The following is an 18,976-nucleotide window of genomic DNA, read 5'->3' as shown; positions in this document are numbered from 1 at the left end:
TTTCGTACGCTTGGACATTGCCATTTGCCCTACATAAACACACCACTCGTACAGTGTACTTGATTGAGTTGACAGTCATACTCTACTACAACGGATGAACATGTGGAAATGAAGACACAAATCCACTCCCTACTTGCTTTCACTGTCAAGTGGGCCCCGCACGACAGTGGCGAGCGAAACGGGAGCGTGCTTTTTCCATCGTGATTCCTTCACCGTAACGGGATCATCGGTAGTAAGGTCTTACCGTGCAGCCACCGCCAGGTGGGCCCCCCGACCCGCCGGCGCCGCCCACTCCCGTCTCGTCTCAAACCCCACCTCCCCTAGTCCCCTTTCCCGACAATGGCAGCGGTGAGCCGCTGACCTTGCCTCTCCGGCGACCACGATCCGCCGCCGCCGGCCGGCGAGATGGCGCCGTGGTGCCCCGCCGACTCGACCAAGCCGGTCTTCGTCGGGATCTACGGCGCCGTCATCGGCGGGTTCGCCGTCTCCGCGCTCTTCTTCCTCCTCTCCTCCTTCTCCTCGCTCGCCGCGCCCCCGCTCCCCATCCCTCCCGCGTCCGCCGCCGCCGCCAACCTCTCGGGCGCAGTCTCCGGTGTGGCGCAGCCGGAGACCATGTACAATCGGCCCATCTGGAAGCCCCCGCCGCGGAGGGAGCGGATGCCCGCGCCGCGCGCGTTCCGCCTCACCCGCGAGATGGTGGGCGCCCGCGCCCGCGGCGGCGCCATTGTCGTCACCTTCGGCAACCACGCCTTCCTCGACTTCATCCTCACCTGGGTGCGCCACCTCACGGACCTCGGCGTCGACAGCCTCCTCGTCGGCGCCATGGACACCAAGCTGCTCCGGGAGCTCTACCTCAGGGGCGTCCCCGTCTTCGACATGGGCAGCAGGATGGCCACCGAGGACGCCGTCTGGGGCTCGCCCACCTTCCACAAGATGGGCAGGGAGAAGGTGCTGCTCATCAACGCGCTCCTGCCCTTCGGCTACGAGCTGCTCATGTGCGACACGGACATGGTGTGGCTCAAGAACCCGCTGCCCTACCTCGCCCGCTACCCTGACGCGGATCTCCTCACGTCCAGCGACCAGGTCATTCCCACGGTCACCGATGACAGCCTGGAGAACTGGAGGGAAGGTGAATTATCTACACTTTGCAATAATGCACCTTATCTAAGTCATATGTTGTGACGAGATAGATGGTGTGATGCATTCTCTATTTTTCGATATTTCCCAGTGCTAATCTATCTACAATAATCATTGCCCTGCTGTAAGATCAGGAAATCAGAACTGCACAATACTGAGATGAATTTTCTTGACCTTTTGATACTAAATTCTGAAAGTTTGGAATTAATTTTAGTTCAACTTATGAGAATAGAACTAATTTTTAAATATTTACAGTGGAATGACTCTGGAATTGGACTTCTGTTGGTGAAGACAATTGCTGTAGAATATAGCTTCCAATATGTATCAGCAATAGCAAATCCTAGAGAATTAGAACCTGATGTGAACTAATGTTCTTGTTACTGTATTTTTCTGATGTTTTAAAAAATCTGCTCCAATATTTTCTGTTTGCCTGTATAATATTTTTTTTCCCTGTTTACCTGTATAATAAGATTTTTTGTTCTGTTTACCATCAATTGCAGTTACTATTTGAACCTAACATATTGCCTTCCCCCCCCCTTTCTTATGCACAGTTACTGGTGCATACAATATCGGTATTTTCCATTGGCGACCCACTGAACCAGCTAAGAGGCTGGCAAAAGATTGGAAAGACTTACTCTTATCTGATGATACGTTGTGGGACCAGAATGCTTTTAATGACCTTATACACAAAAAATTTGGATACCCGGTTGTTGGAGAAGATGAACTTGTATATTCTTATGATGGGAAACTGAAGCTTGGAGTCCTACCAGCAAGTATATTCTGTAGTGGTCATACATATTTTGTGCAGGTAGTTGCTCTTATTTGTTTGAAATTGGCAAATTAAATATCTTGCATGTCAAAATTTTTCTTTGGTGAGTAAATTTTCAGTTAGTTAGCAATTGCATTTTTTATCTTTGTTGTCCTGCATATGTTTGGTTCTTGTTCTTTTGTTTCACACACTTTGTGCATCTTGTTTATACTGTCCCTTTCGTCTAAAATTCTCTGTAATTTTCTTGGGTTGTTTATACCTGAAATGTATTTTTTTCTTGAGTTGCCAGGGCATGTATCAGCAGCTTCGGCTAGAACCATATGCTGTGCATACTACTTTCCAGTATGCAGGTACTGTGGGAAAGCGTCATAGATTGCGTGAAGCAATGCTTTTCTTTGATCAGCCATCATACTATGACTCACCAGGTATGTTTATTCTCTGACCCTATCATGACGGAACTTCTTTGGGACAGAGGTTCATGACTTCATGTTTAAAGATCATGATGTGTTCTAGTGTACAAATGCCTTCTGATTTTATGTTTGAAGACCATGATGTACCCTAGTGTTAAAATGTTTCGTCTGTATGGGTTATCTCAGAATTACCAATGGAGCACTGTTAAACAAACCATGTAGGCTGTAGCCATATATGATCCAAGAATGAAAAGATGGTCACATGAAATTATTTTCATGCATATAACATTATTCGGATTTGAATCCTACAATCTTTACTTACTACTTTTTTTCATCATGTCCATAATTTACCTGGTATTATGATGCAGGAGGTTTCCTATCATTTAGACCCAACATTCCTAAAAGCTTGCTGTTAGATGGCGCTCATACTGTTAAATCTCATTTTGCATTGGTCAATTACCAGGTATCTGCAGCTACACATATATTTCTGCAAATTTGTGGCTGCACTTCTGTTATTGATGGTTATTCCTTTTCTTTTTCCTGATTAGTCATGTGCTTGAAAATTTTCAGTTGAAGCAAATAAGAACTGCACTCGCTATTGCTTCCCTATTAAAGAGGACCCTGGTCAGTGGAATTTCTATTCTTTTTCTAGTTTGATTTGAACTCCATGATGGTAGTGTGAATACTACACACTTACTATTCGTGATTGTGAGGTAGTGGACATGCAGATCATTAAGTGTAAACATTTAGTTGAGATTGATTTAACCTGCAATTCGATTTCTTGAATGTGATCTCTTTCCATAAACTTTCTATATGTTAAAAGGTTGAAATGATTATTAATATGTTCTTATCTTTTAGATGTTAATTTTGTCTTTACTGATGATGTGTGCACCATCTTAATTTGATACAAAATTTACAACTTGCAAAAGTGCATTTATCCTTAAATGAGTAAGCTGCAGCTAATTAGTGAGTATTGAGGTGTTGAGTAGTAATGTATGGTAGGTGCTTCATGCTTGCTTTTTTGAGGATAAGTTTTTATCTTAGATAACTTCTGGAGGTGTTTGAGAGCAGAATTACGCTGTTCGATGTATTGTGCTCAAACTTGTGGACACCCAATTTCTGACTACTGTTTGTACTTTTAGGTAATGCCTCCATTATGGTGCAGGCTTGATAGGATGTGGTTTGGACATCCTGGAGTTTTGGAAGGAACAATGACCAGACAACCTTTCCTCTGTCCAATGGATCATGTTTTTGAGGTGATTACACTGGGAATTTTTTTCATTTCTGTTATCATAACATTATTTACTATTTTTCATATTATATGACATACTATTAGTTGGTTAGAGAAATAGTTTCCTTAGTTGTATGAATCATATTTTGTAGGAAATTCATCACATTTTTTTTTTCAAAAGTATATATGGTTAGTGAAGTTAAAGTAAATTATATAACTGGGATTTCATGTTATATGTGTCAGCATACCTTAGATTTTTGGAAATTCTCTGTAGTTTTAGAATTTTAGATGTCATTTTTTTTAGATGTATCCAGGTGGCAGGTGGCTGAAGCTTGCCATGCTTTTTATTGTCCAAGCTTTGGTGGTTTGGAGTTTAGACCAGACCACAGTGCTATGTACTGAAAACTTCTTTTCAACATATTATTGCTGATCTGGTTACTGTACTGATATGCGTTATTCATTATTTTGCAACCACCCTCAGAATGTGGCAATGTGCAGATAAAAATTGACATATCGGGCCATTAATATTTTTCATAAATATAGCAAAAGTACCACCGGATTACCATCACAGGAATAACAAATGATGTGTGGTCAACTTATGGTTTTTTGTGGGTAAAATGAGCATGGATACTGTGGGAAATTTGCATAGGGAAGTTGAAAAGGACAAATATGTGAACAAAGCTTTGGTGAAATGCTAGATATTTATAAGCAGATAGAATAGTGTTAATGATGGCGTTTCATACCAACTGGTCAGCAACACAAATAAAGTTGTCTTGTATTTTGCACTACATAATAAACAGGCCAGAGAAGTCCACAGGTGGATCCAGTATGAAGCTAACATTCCTACTACGATGATTTAATTCTACAGGTACATGTTATGCTAAAGGACTTACCTAAGGAGGAGTTTGGCCCACACATTGATTTTAGAGAATACTCGTTTCTTGAGAATCCATCATTGCCTAAACAGGTAATGTTATTATTGTACTTGTTTTAACAATTCACTATGAATATTTGGTAGTAAGAAAGGTGGGTTTGCCTTCTAATAATTATTGTTTTGCATCTTGCATAGGTCAAAGAATCATTTCTTGAGGTTGAGCTCTGCAATGAGCATAGCACCAGATGCTCAACAACTAATAGAACCAATAAAGGCGCGCCTGTTCTCTTACCAAGGAATAGCACAGAACAAACGGTAAATGGCATTGTTTGCACATTATGCATGCCTAATTTATCTCTCATGTGGTCATGCATACAAATATACAACATTTAGATTAGAGGATACTTATTTGTCACAACATGAGGGAACTATACTAGTACCCAGATTATAGGATTTTTAGAAAAAGGAAACTCAAGCTAAAGTGAGAACTGGAGCAAAAGGCATATCATGCAAACTCAGAATTAATGCTGTAATTTTGAAGTTCGCAAACATGAACATTTTATTTGAGACAAGACTCCAATTTTATTAAGAAATATGTGTGCGACAAGCCAACAAGTCACCAGACAAGAGGTATCATGCCTTGATCAGCTGCAATTGCTGCTGCAGCTGCTGCAGCCGCAGTAGTTGAAAGCCGCTGCAGCAATCACATCCGAACACACCCGTCATTAAAAATCACTAAACATAAAGGTATATCGAGACATATACACACCTCAGATAAGAGGAAACGGCATACCCTGTGGAACATAGAGTAGGATTCCTATACTCCTAGTAGCAGCCATTGCCTATTGCAAGGTCTGCTTTATCTTTTGGTATCTTATGGAAAAATCATATTCTGAAGTTGCTATTTTTTTTTCAGCTTTTGGATATATTCAAACCATATAAGGATATCAAAATCTTACAGTTCTCATCTATGGTTAACGCCTTCGGAGGTTTTTCTGATGCAGTAAGCTTCCAGTCTTCAACAATTTTGTGCTAGTTCTGAATAAAAGGATGCATAGTAACTTTATTGTTTAAACCAGGCTGTGGACACGAAATTTCGGAATCGAGTAAAGAGATATGTGGGCCTATGGTGCTGTGTGCAGCTCCGTGAAATAGGGCACATATATTATGACATGTACTGGGATGAGAAACCAGGCTGGAAGCCCCTTCCTCCACAGACCAAGGTGGAGGACCATCCACCTTGGTTGGAGGTACAGGAATGAGGCTAACTACAATCACGGATGTTATTTTTTGATTCAAAGGCAAGATAGATTCCTTACTACAGATTAACTCCTATTATCATAGCAGTCACTACCTGTTGGAAATCCAATTGATTCTTCTTGACTGCTTACTGTGAAGGAAATAGAAATCAAATGGCAATCAGTTTTGTAGCTCTGATCTTTGATAGGCTGATTCACTTATGGTCGATCAGTGATCCTTTGCTCTGTTCTTACTTCACACAGATCTCTGATAAACCGTGGTCCATTCATCTTGTGAAGATAATGTTGTAGATAATGACTTTGACTCAGAACTGTTGCGCTATGTTCATAGTTCATACAGACATTAGCTTCAAAGGAGAAGATAGCTTTTTTATGCAAAATGCCTGAATTGATTGTTTGACAGTTATCTGGCTGGTACAGAAAAGGAGTAAACATGCATCATTATTGGCTGTGTACTTAGTTAGCATAAAAGGGTATTTTCGTTCCTAACTCTCCATACTTTCTTGTGTGAAAGTTAATTATTTATGCGAACTAATCAGTAGTATTCAGAAGTTCCATATGTGGAACACAAGCTGATTTGGAGAGGGAGAAGGGACCATACGTGCTCCCGATTGCCGATCTATGGCTCAGATCCTTCAGTAGTTGGTCCCTCCCATCCCACAAGGCTACTTATCATTTTCTTATCTCCCAAGACCAAGGGGGAAAAAAAGAAAAGGATCACAGGCGACGGGTTAATTGCAATGGGCATAGATTAATCTCTGCCTCCAAATCACGAGTAATCGAGTGGATAACTGGATGCTTCATCGCGGCTACATTTTCATCTACTTTCTCATTTTAACCAATCGTAACATTTTTCAATTAAATTTCATCAACTTCCTTAATACTTGTGTTCAATCCTAAAATTCTTTATATTTTGAAATCATCCATGTGCTCCAGCCTTCAAGCCTCCACTCTAAATGGAGTAGGAAAACACCTACTACTTGCCACGCGTTCCCACGTGTTCCTCATTGAAGCTTCTCCGCTGGAAGGAAGGGGTAGTGGTGTTGCCGAGCCGTCCTTCAAGTCGAGCTCGTGGCCATCAGATCACCTGAATCCGGTTTTCCTTCTTTTACTTCCCTTCATCTCGCACTCACTTGACCTCGAGCTTCCCATGATTCTTCTTTCCCCACCACGGCGAGATGGCTAGAAGAAAACAATAGGTCGCAGTCTTTCCTTCTCCCTGAATGCCTTGGTTGTGAGAGGATCTGTCCTTCTTGAAAATTTGTGGTTTTCATGGGGATCTTTGCCTCTTTTGTGCTTTTCCAATTTGCTCGCCATGGGGATTACAATCGCTATTGGTTTGCCGCGAGGCAGGCCAAAGATTGGGGTTTTTAAGGGGTTTTTGGATTTGTTCATGTGTTTGCTGCGAGGTAGGCCAAAGATTGGGTTTTTTAAAGAGTTTTTTTTGAATCTGTTCATGTGTTTATGCTTCAACTTTTGTCTTTTATTGGCTTTGTTTATTGTTCTTGTCTTGTGGTGTGGTGTATCCGATTTGCTTCATTGGTTGTATTCAAGCTATGAAACTCTAATTTTGGGAAGTTCTTTTATAAGATTGATTATTGAATTATTGTGTTGTTATCACTTAATGAACACATCTTGCTTTCCTGTCTCCGATTCAGAGAATGCAAAGGAAACGCTTCATGTGGGGATAACGTGTGAGGAAAAAACACCTTGCAAGTGTTGGGACAAACGAAGGGAGCAAAAGAGGATTGAGACGGACATAAGCATATTAGAACGATCGGAAAGTTACCAGATTAAGTAGTTAAGATAAGCATTGGTCCCGCTATTTTCTTTTCTATTTTTGCCACTTTGTTGACATGGCACTACTATTGCCCTTCTTCTCTGACTCGCTTCCCCAACCCATTTCCCTCTCTATACCAGGATGAGAAGGTAGGAGATGAATCAATGATGATGAGGGGTGGTGACAGGCCGATCATAGTGGGTGCGTACGCTAGATCCATGCGACAATGGAGGAGGTGCTTGCCACCTTCAAGCCCATGCCGTCACTCCTACACACCACCACCCTTACCATCCTTCGGGTTTGTGATATGAGTAGGGGTGGCCCGACCTTACAGTGAGCTAAAGATAACTATTATTTGAGAGAGAGAAGTTGATGACCAAACTATAATCGTACTAGATGTTAGATGTTGTATTGCGCTTTAGTGACTAATACATCTCTCTATGGGTTGTTGATTTTACAAAAACAGATATACCTTGCAGGGGCAGGCCTACAACAATTCAAGGGTATTCAAATTAAATACCCAAGAATTTTGGCAAAAAAATAGATATATATATACTATATATTTTATATGTATATTAAAAAATTTAAAGAAAAGACATCAAACAACCCATCAAGCAAAGAAACCATCCTTTTTAGGCCGTGTCCTCCCCTTCTTTGTTGGCCCATTAGCACAATTGATTCACTCCATTTTACCCAACCAAAAATTCTATATACATGAACTTATGCTCAATTTTGTGTTATATATGTCTTATTAGTTTGTGATATTATATAGGCAAAATTTGCTAAAGGATACTCAAAAAACGTGTAATTAGCTATGACATCGTAAAAACGTGACGCGGCTGATAGACACTACAAAAATTGCGTAATTAGCTGTAGGACACCGGATACAATATTTTATAATTTTCGAGTCAAAAGAGGTGAGAAATTTTTTAAAATGACAAGATTGCCCCTGGCACCTCACCTCTCCTCTCCAGCTCGCTCACGTACAGCATGGAGCGCGGCGGGTGCGCGTCCAGCCAGGCGCGGTCCGGACCGTATAGGCACACGAAATGGCGGTACTGTTCCGCCGCCGTCCTCACCGTGGTGAGCTTGTGCAGCGGCCCGACGGCGAAGGTTGACTTGGACAGCTTGGCCTCGATCTTGCCCAGCTCTGACGCCTCGAAGGCGTTGAACATGTTGACCACGACCCCAGACGCCGAATCTCGCATCGTGTCGGCCTGGGTGCTGGCGGCGGCGGGGGCGGGGTAGAGGAGCGTTTAGTTGATGGACTGCGCGCCAGTGTGGGGCCACGCGTCGACGCGCGGCCGCAGCGCGGAGATGAAGGACGCGTGCGCCGCCGTGCCGCGGTTCGCGGACGTGCCGGTGCGGCTGCTCACTAACCGGCGCAGGTGCGCGACCTGGACGGGCTGGGCCTCGACGCCGACGCACTCCGGCTGCCGGCCCACCTCTTCAGCGTTTTCGATGGCCACGGCAACGCCGAGGTAAGCATGTGCTTGGAACGATCCGAAACGTCCGGATTGGTCACTGGTGGCGCAGCCAACCTCAGGATTAATTTGACTGATTCCGTGGCATTGTGTTGCTGTGCAGGTGGTGAACTACTGCCGTGAAAGGATCCACGTCGTGTTGAGCGAGGAGCTGAGGATACAGATGGTGCCGCACGGATGTAACCGGAGCGCCGCCGCCAGCGCCCAGGCCGCGCCGCCGTCACCGACGAATAGGTGGCTCGGGCTGATGGTGTCTCTGAAGTAGGGTGTCAGGAAGTAGGAGAACTTGGAGTTGAGCTGGCTGTCGAGCTCGATGATGCCGGAGGCGCCGTTGAGCGCTCCCGGCGCGAGATCCTCGTCTGGCTAACGCAGCCGAAGGCGAGGGTCACCGTCGTCCCCGACGACGGGAACGTGAACGCGTCAGTGCCCAGAACGCTGAGCTCTACGCCGGCGCCGTAGGTTGCCACGACCACGCACACGTCGTCGCTGCCGCGCGCGCACCTTGCCTTCTCTGGCGCGACGCCGCACAGGGCGCCGTCGTCGCACGGCACCGCCCGGACGGTGCGCGACAGGGAGGAGTTGTAGTAGGGGAGGTAACGAGGGAAGCAGCCACCGGTGGCGGGAAGGCGGCAGGCGGAGCACTGCGTCTAGATGAGGTCGCTGCCGGTGTCGACGATGGCCTCCGCCGGCTGCGGCGGGTCGCCGATGCTGTAGTTGGCGATGTACTGCGTTTTGTCGTCCATGCGGATCAGGTCTCACACACGGAGCGGCTCGAGCTCTGGCACCGCCTCATCCAGCTGCTCTCCTGCAGGACGCAAGGCTAGGCGGAGGCAAGGCGGAGGCGGTCGCGCGCGAGGCGGCGGCGGCGCTTCGTGACAACGGCGGTAGCGGCAAGCTGGCGCTGTGGGAGCAGGAGGCGCCCGCGGTCGAGAGGCAGCGGCGGCGCTCCGTGACAGGCGAGCGAGCTGGAGAGGAGAGGTGAGGTGCCAGGGGCAATCTCGCCATTTTGAAAAATTTCTTACCTCTTTTGACTCGGAAATTATAAAATATTGCCTCCGGTGTCCTACAGCTAATTACATAATTTTTGTAGTGTCTATCAGCCGCGTCACGTTTTTGCGATGTCTCACAGCCAATTACACGTTTTTTGAGTGTCCTGTAATAAATTTTGCCTATTATATAAGCCAATTATTAGGATTTTTGAGTGTAGAAATATTTCCCCCTCTTTATTTTGAATACCCAACCTTAAAATTCTGGGCCCGCCCCTGATACCTTGTTCCTACAAAAAAATCGAAAAACAAGCAAGAACAAGATAAACACAGTCTAAATTGCAAATAGGAATTAAAGCTCATGACGAATAAAACACTCCCAAAGGTGGTTTCAGAAATCGAGTAACTAGATGATCTGGCCAAAACACACAATTACAAAGAAAGTAGTAATGACTAAACTATAATCTAAACAAAACCCGAGAAACCCTGAAAGGGTATCTAGCTATTTAAGGAGGTGTGAGGACTACCAACGAGTCCCTAGGGCCATACTTCACCGGGTTAGGCACACTCCTCTGGGGTTTCAGACGAAGTCATAAGCCCGTAGACCCATGATTGGTGGTACAACACTTTGTTTCCTCCATTACGGTTGAGTTATATGAAATTTGGTTCTAAGGTGGTCCATTGAAAAGAGGACTCCAACAGATTTGCATCAAGTACTCAAGGACCTAAAATAGAGCTTGTATGTGGTCATTCAAAGTCACAATTGTCTTTTGTAGGTCGATCTAGATTTCATAACATGGCCTGCTTGAACTCTTTCTTTGCTTCAGCCATGGATGACGTGGTGGCACCAAGGAAGACTTGTATAAGGCCGTCACTTGGTCCCCAAATCAACATTTTTTTATTTTCCATGCATGCTTTTGCACTTCCTTTCTTTTCCTTTAATCCCACTTATGAAATTGAAAACACACAAAAACTCAAGTTGTAGTATCCTTTTCAAATATATGGAAATTAAACCTAACCAAAAAAATTATTACCTTTGGTATGGAATCAGTGAGTAGCCCAACAGCTGTTGGTGCAAGTGAGATGCAGGAGGACGCCGGGTGGGAAGTGAGCAAACAGACGATACCGATGGGAGGTGGAAGGAGGCAGCCGGCGATGAGTGGGAGGTTGGAGCAAGGGGCACCGGGAGGGAGGCAAGAGGCGGCATGCGCCAGTGCGGACCAGCTGCAATAGAGGGCTTGCTATGAGGAGAGATTATATGAATATGTGCTGAGCACAGCTAGCGGAGGACTGCGACGATGAGCAATTCGTGGCTTGCGAGCTGAGTCATGAGAAGTAGAAGCATTGCTTGGCAGCGTGCCACGTGCGATTAAGGGATCAATCGAAGGCCTAGGGTTTTCTTGATACTTGTATGGTTACTCCTCCACTGCACGGGCCTTGGTGGGTTTCTTTTGGAGTGAACTATTAACTATTTAGAGCACATTTCACAATTTTCGGGGGCCCACAGGTGAAACTTTCAACCTTCCCTCATCCCCCCTTGGATTTAGGGCCCCGCCTCGACAAACTATGGGTGAGGAATTTGTATGGCAAATAGTAAAAAAAAATCCTAATAGAGACATGGAAAGTACTACACATCTCACGTGCAACTCAATACCTCTCCAAGAAGAATGTGATTGCAATTTGCATAACATTAACTCCATTAGAGATGAACATTTTGAATCGTGATATGGTGTATCATTAGTTCATCTTTTAGGCTAGTTCTGACATAAACTCAAAGCTAATATAATCCTGGCTAGTATCCTTGATGTGGATGGAGGAGGTCTGTTGTTCACGTCTTTGTGATGAGAGAGATCCATCATCCGTGTCGTTATCCTCCAGGTAGATGTTGTAGATTGATAAAAAGATCCCATTCGAGGTAGAGAAAAGGAAAATGCTTTTTTTGGACCAACAAAAGCATTTGAGCCATCGATGAAGAAAGGATAGCGCGGAAGTACAATGCAAATGCACACGTGACACATCCATGTCCTACACACACCCATGTGGTTGTGTCCTAACACTTGTCTAAAAAAGATTAGCGGCTAAGTCACATAATCGATTAGAAATTAATGATAGAGAAAAACTAATCTGAATTATCTCCTGAACTTTTACTCTTGTAGTGTAATTTACCTATTGAATTACAACAACACATATTTTTTTACTCCTTATATTTTACTCCATATCCATGTTCTTACCCCAACCGTTGTTGGATCTTGAATTTTCCATCACGGGGCTACCCCCTTAAAATAATAAGGTGGCGGAGGGCCGTGGATAGGGATGGCAATTGTGCCCGTTTGCCCGTTTACCTGCGGGTAAAATCCCTATTAGGGTTGGGTTTGTTCTCCATTTTATACCCATGGGTATCTTATTGGGTCAAAAGCTATGCCCGATGGGTAAATGGGCATGGGTATAGGTAATCACTACCCATGCCCGCTTTGCCCGTTTATCCGCGAAATCTAACTTACATGTAGGCTAGGAGCAAAATCCACTAGAATACATAAGCCACGTTCTTTCTTTTCTACGGTTTCCCTTTTATTTCCCTTATTATTTCTCTCCTCTTACTCTATCGCTGCCAGAGGAGAGACACGACACCGAGGCGGAGAATATTTGATGTTTTAAGTTCGATTCGAACTTAGTAGCTTGTAGACTTTTTGTTCCACTGCTTTTGTTGTGGCGGGTAAACGGGCACGTCCGTGGGCATAAGGCGCCCGCGGGCAATGGGCATGGGCAACCATCCTTACCCGTCATGTAGTAATGGGTATACCCACGGGCACAAATAATCTCACAGGCATGGGTATGGATAGGCACTTCCCGTGCCCGTCGCGCCCGATTGCCATCCCTAACCGTGGAGAATGGCAAGACTAGTTGTTGGCTCTTGTAGCAATCAGAGCCAACTCGCAGAGGACTCAGCGCGGGTGACGGTGAACTCACTGTGGAGGTAGCATGGGCGGCTTCAAGCTCACAGTGGAGGCCGCACGACCGATGACAAGCTCCATGACCTTACACCACTAGCCTCCGCTAGCTCCGTCGCCACGCATCACCTCTTGTACCTTGGTGTCGCGCTCCTCCACTAGCTCCGCCACCATGAGTCACATTCACTAACTCCACACGATCGCGTGTCCTCCTCCCCACCCACCCTCAACCTCATCATCGCTTGCCTAGCTTGCGTTCCTTGGTGTGCAACCACCATCGAGATCAAGAGAGAGAGAGAGAGAGAGAGAGAAGAAGAAGAAGAAGAAGAAGAAGAAGAAGAAGAAGAAGGTCGATGGTGAATAGGATGGCAACAAACTAGCCATTGCTGATCTTTGTGTCGAGGAGGCCGGATCGCCGTTGGAGGGGGAGAGAGATGGGGAGGAAGAAGGTGATGACAAGTGGGTGCTATAAATTTATTATTATTATTTGACTGGGAATTGCCACATTGGTGCCATGTGTGCTAACTTGGACCAAAACCATAAAAAAATAATGCTCAAGGGGTTAAATCGTTTGGTGCCAAAAATTAGAGAATGATGTCTGATATTGAATGTAGTTCATGGGGTAAATCAAACTAATGCAACAATTTAATGGGGTAATTCGAACTTTCACTACCACAAAAAAGATTTTTATGAACCCCCGTATTTTTACCAACGGGCTAGAAAGGCATTCGTTTGCAAAAATATGTAAGAGGTGTCCGGTCAAGGCTCACTTACAAAAAATGATTTTCATATACGGTCATCTTAACAGGTCCGCTTGTAAAAGTAGGCGTATTTTTACGGCTTGCTTTTACAAGTGACACTCTTAAGACAACCACATGTGAAAAATCATATTTTTTAAACCTAAGAGGCCCACTTAGGAAATACAGGACCACAACCTGCCCGCCCGTGACTACATAAGATAACCCTCACCCCGTCCTCTCTTATCCCCTCAGTTCTCTCTCCCTCCTCACTTTAGTCTACTCACCTTCTCTCTTTCGATGATGGCGTCAGAGATTGGCGGCGATGGTAGAGGTAGGTAGCTATGGCATTAGTGGTGCCTCTCCCTCCGATGACAACAGGAGGGAAAAATCTGTCGAGGAGGGCCCCGACCACAGCGATCTGTCTCCTGCTAGCCCAGAGGTGGCGGATCTAGTGCGGCCTCTCCCCCTTCCTTGTCGTTCTGGCGATGGCGGTTATAGGGAAGGTGAATCCGTCGTGGTGGTGGCAAAAGGGGAGGTGCGATGACTGCATTGGCAAAGGGAGACGACACGGGCCTCTTCAGAGCCGCCTCCCGGCCATCTCATCGCCTCCCAGTGGAGGTGGTGGTGGCAGATCCACCTCCACACCTCCCATTGCCATGCGTGTCGTCGCCTCACGGGGGAGGTGGAGGTGGCGGACTGGCGGCTCCATGCGGTGGTGGAGGCAGCAGCCGGATCACTACGCATGGATTTGTTTCAAGTTCATGTTTGTTTGTGATTCTAGTTCAAGTTCATGTTCTGGATGTAGATGACTGTATCTGTGATGAAGTTTATGTTTTGTTCTGGTTCTGTGTGTGATGATTATCATGTGGATGTGGATTTTGACTAGAGAGCTAGGGTTATAGGGAGCGGCAAGGATTAGGTGATTTTATTTTGAGTAAATTTTACTTTGGGTCGCCTTTTATTTGTTTCAGTTTGGACCATTCTTTAATAAAATATTTTCAATTTGAACCGGGTAAATTTACCTTTGTGGCACTTTGGGCCACCCTCAACTATTTTATCTATCTGCATCAACTTGTTATATGCCAAAGCAATAGTCTAAGTATAGCTGTGGGAGTTCATCGACAAACAGAAGGCGACGTACTCGACATCGTTCATATGCGAGAAGATAGTCGAGATGGTCCAAAGTAAAGGTAAGATTATCCGGTCCCAAGTGAAACTATTTGTTAGATGGTGGTAAAAAGGAACGTCAGTAATAAAAAAGGTAATCCAAAGTAAAATTCACTCTTTTATTTTTTTCATAAAAATCATTACCCTAGTCAGTCGTCTTAAATAGTCACCTGCGAAAATTGATTTTTCGTATGCGGTCGTCATGCCCACCCGTGATAATCATCATTTTCACGTAAAGCTACTCCCAGGCGGCTGGTGAATGCACCTGACATAATTCATTTTAACCGTTTGAAAAAATTACTTCTGTAGTGTAAGTGTTTATCCTCAGTAATACGATACAACAATGTGGATGCTTGATTTTCTCCAAGTATACACGGGATTAGTAATGATCGATCAGTTGATCACCCTTACCTTACCTTAAATGGTAACCTGCCGTTTGGACAAATAAATGGACGGGGACAAATCGATCGGTTCTTAATTAGCGAGATTAATTGTTAGCGACAGACCGATCAGTTGCTTGCTTCGCTGCCGAGAATCTGTCACGCATGCAGACGCGTGCTGCTGTTGGAGGGAGCGGCCAGAGGAATTGATGGCTGCCCCTGTCGTTTGCCGCCTGTTGGCTACCTGTTCCCAAATTAGTTGTCCAACCACCATTTAAATTTCACTTATCTCCCTAAAGTACTGCTTGTCTTACTCACTCCGTCTAATTTTATAGAGAAAATCTATAAAATACTATTGACAAGCATTCTAATTCCAGAAATATCATCGACAAAGACAACTTCCTAAAAATACCATTGCACGAACCTCTTTCTCCCAAAAATACTATCACACCATAAGTATTGTTAACTCATCTCCATTAAGTTATATGAAAAGACAATCTTACCCTAGGCATCCATTTGCACACACATCATCATTCTATATTATTTGCTCACACAATATTATTTTGCATTCATGCATATTTTTTCTGTCCACAACTAAATTCACAGACATCGTTATTTTGTTATCAATCAAATTATTTCAGAATTAAATTCACAAAATAATTTCACACATTTTGCCATCGCAATTCCTTCAGAAATTTTGCTATCAATAATCAGGAAACAGAAGGACAACTGAATCAACCTACTATCCACGCACAAAGTTCATCTCTTGCAGATTTCAAATTCATCAAAAGAAGCAAAAACAAATTTACCCTCCTCGCCGGCACCAATGGGGCTTTGCTCATCTACGGCCCCCGCGCTGCAGGCTGCGACCGTCGCACCGCCGTGAACCACGTCGACGTGCCCTGCAGCGCCGCCGCCACGGGCCTCCTCGCCGCTCCCTGCCGCGCCAGCGCCACGGGCCTCCTCGCCGCGCCCTGGGCCTCCTCGCCGCACCGCCGTCCTTGGCCTCCTCTCTGCGACGCCGCCCTGTGCTCCCCTGCCGCGCCGCCCCCGTGGACCGCCGGCATAGCGGTGCCACCGCCGTGGACCACTGCCGAGCCGCCGTCGCTGAGCAGCCGCCGGGCCTCCTCGCCGGATCGGGATTTCCCCTCCTTGCCGGCAAAGTCTTCAAATGAAATCGAACAAAAGGGGAAAAATTCAAATCAGAGAGTTGCACCACCTGCTAGGACTGCAGCCTCCTCGGCGACCTCAGTGACCTCAGCGACTTTAGCTGTGGGCCTCTCCTCCCCCTCGCTAGCGCCTACGGCCCCCGCGCCACATCCTGTGACCTTCGCGCCGCCTTGGACCTCGTCGCCGTGGACCTCCTCGCAGCGCCCTGCCCCGCCACCGCCCTGCTCCTCCTTGCCGCGTCCTGCCGCGTCGCCGCCCTGCTCCTCCTCGCCGCACCCTGCCACGCCACCATCGCCGTGGACCTTCTCGCGGCGCCCTGCCGTGCCGCTGCCCTAGTCTTCCTCGCCGTGCCCTACCGCGCCGCACCCGTGGACCGCTAGCATAGAGATGCCACGGGCACCGCCACCAACCCGCCCTCGCCGAGACGCCGCCGGGGATTGGGATCGGCAGAACGCTGGATCAGGGGATTGGGATCGGTAGCGGTAGGGTTAGGTTATAATTTTTTTTCTTTGACAGTGAACTGGGTATATTTTGCACCGAGGGCAAAATGGTCATTATTAAAAAAAAATAACGGTTCTAACGGTTTGGAGTTGACGGTGATGGCATTTTTGGGAGAAAGAGGCTTGTGCAATGGCATTTCTAGTAAGTTGGCTTTGTAGATGGCATTTTTGGGATTAGGGTGCTTGTCGATGTCATTTTATGGATTTTCTCAATTATAAACGTAGTTATGAGTTTCCGTGTCCAACTTTAATTGTTTGTTTTATTTGAAATTTTTTTATGATTAGTATTTTTACTATTGTTAGATGATAAAACATTAATAATCCTTTATGCATGAATTATGTTTTGTTACTTTTTTCAAAAAAAATATCAAATAAGACAGACGATTAAAGTTAGACACGGAAACTCATGGCTGCGCTTAAAATAACACGAATGGAGTATTAATCACGTCCCATTTAGATTTCTTCCTATTTTACTCTCAATCACCTTTTTATTCTTAATCATAACTTATTTGATAACAATATTATATTATAGTCTTTTAGTTTAAACCTAGTATATGCCAAACAACATAAACAATAAGTAATTTAGTACAGAGGTAATGAGTAGTTAGTATATTTTAGTAGGAATGGTGTATTACTTCCTTCGTTAAAATGAATAAATATAGATAAAATATGGGGGTGTTTAGATCTAGGGGGGTAAGGTTTTGGCGTGTCACATCGGATATTATATAGGGTGTCGCATGGGGTATTCAGACACTAATAAAAAAACTAATTACAGAATCCGTCAGTAAACCACGAGAAGAATTTATTAAGACTAATTAATCCGTTATTAGCAAATGTTTACTATAACACCACATTGTCAAATCATGGAGCAATTAGGCTTAAAATATTCGTCTCGCAAATTAGCCGCAATCTGTGTAATTAGTTATTTTTTAGCCTATATTTAATACTTCATGCATGTGTTCAAACGTTCGATGTGACATGGTGTAAATTTTTCGTGTGGGAACTAAACATGGCCTATGATACAAGCTTTAGAATTGGCCATGTTTATTAATAAAGCAGGTAGAATTAAATGGAAAGATGTTGTAATTGGTGGAAAAGTGAAGATGGGTGGAAAAAGTGAATGGTGGAGGGTTGTGGTTGGTTAAGAAAAGAGTGTTGGTGGAAAGTTATTATATTTTGGAACAAATTCTGAGTATTAGAAGTTACTATATTTTGAGACGGAGAGAGTATATTTTAGTGCTATTAATTTAAATAGGAGGTCATATCTTATATTATATTTGTTTATTTTTGAGATGGAGGGAGTATTCTCTTGCAGACATTATTGGTGATCATATCCTTGGAACAGAAGACACTACTACAAATCCGGTTTTTCCATACGGTCGAATCCCGGTTTTCGCAGGTGGTAGGGCGATCCGTATGCACAAATGGTTTGCAAAAATAACTATTTTTACGTGAGGGTGGTGGAATTAAATTTGAAAATATACTATCATTTTTTTTTCTTAAAAATATTCGGGGTTCAAATTTTTTCACAAATATACCGCCGGTATATACGCGAGAATGACGTGGCGTGATGATGTCGTGCGGTCTTGCACAACCAAAGAGCGAGGTCATTTTTGAAAATTAATTAGTGTTTATTAATTGGTAATAATTAGTGATTAATCATCCTAATTATTAATTAATTGCTAATTAGGATAATTAAGCACTAAATAAGTCATCAAATGACAAGACATCGGGTCTCGCTTGTTGTCGTACAACGGTCTCGCTCTTTGGTTGTGTGAGACCGCGCGCGCGAGAGCGAGCGGACTCGCGCTGTTGCCGCACAACATCGTCAGTATCGTCACGCTACATCATTCTTGCGTATCTGTTGAGCGATACCAACGGTATACTGCCAAAAAATTTAAACCCCGAATATTTTTAAGAAAAAACAAATAAACAATATATTTTCAAATTTAATTTACGGTGGTGCATCCGCAAGAAAAAAATCAAAAAAAAAACCAAAAATCAAAAATCACGTCCTCGTCATCATCGTGGGGGCGTAGGAGGCTAGGGGCCGCCAGGTCTGCCCGCTCCTATAGCCGTTGTCGCCTCGCCAGAGACATAGCCGAATCAACCGCCCCACGCCTCCCCACCGCCTAATCAGC

The 18,976-nt window shown here is 44.7% G+C and overlaps 1 protein-coding gene across 2 annotated transcripts; it reads left to right on the top strand.

Moving 5' to 3' along the window:
• The first annotated feature begins 338 nt into the window (after window positions 1-338).
• LOC4333340 (arabinosyltransferase XEG113) lies at window positions 339-6,135 on the top strand. 2 transcript variants are annotated; one of them, XM_015777849.3, is made up of 11 exons: window positions 339-1,129; window positions 1,689-1,945; window positions 2,196-2,331; window positions 2,685-2,779; window positions 2,887-2,940; window positions 3,459-3,572; window positions 4,416-4,514; window positions 4,617-4,736; window positions 5,338-5,424; window positions 5,501-5,722; window positions 5,924-6,135. In XM_015777849.3, exons 1-10 carry the CDS (start codon window positions 406-408, stop codon window positions 5,681-5,683), a joined length of 1,869 nt encoding a protein of 622 aa, XP_015633335.1. In that variant the 5' UTR covers window positions 339-405; the 3' UTR covers window positions 5,684-5,722; window positions 5,924-6,135. The 2 variants fall into 2 exon arrangements, with proteins under 2 accessions (XP_015633335.1, XP_015633333.1); XM_015777847.3 differs by having other exon boundaries at window positions 5,501-6,135.
• Window positions 6,136-18,976: the final 12,841 nt, after the last annotated feature.

This window comes from Oryza sativa, chromosome 3, assembly GCF_034140825.1.
Source record: "Oryza sativa Japonica Group chromosome 3, ASM3414082v1".
NCBI lineage: Eukaryota > Viridiplantae > Streptophyta > Magnoliopsida > Poales > Poaceae > Oryza > Oryza sativa.
The sequence above is the reverse complement of the archived record's forward strand: the minus strand, read 5'-3'. Positions and strand labels throughout refer to the sequence as shown.

Bases quoted from the DNA above. Each gene is read 5' to 3' on its own strand.
- LOC4333340 (XM_015777849.3), top strand. From the start codon at position 406: ATGGCGCCGTGGTGCCCCGCCGACTCGACCAAGCCGGTCTTCGTCGGG. The intron at 2,941-3,458 runs GTCAGTGGAATT...TTGTACTTTTAG, and splicing joins CCCTATTAAAGAGGACCCTG to GTAATGCCTCCATTATGGTG. The intron at 5,425-5,500 runs GTAAGCTTCCAG...TGTTTAAACCAG, and splicing joins TCGGAGGTTTTTCTGATGCA to GCTGTGGACACGAAATTTCG.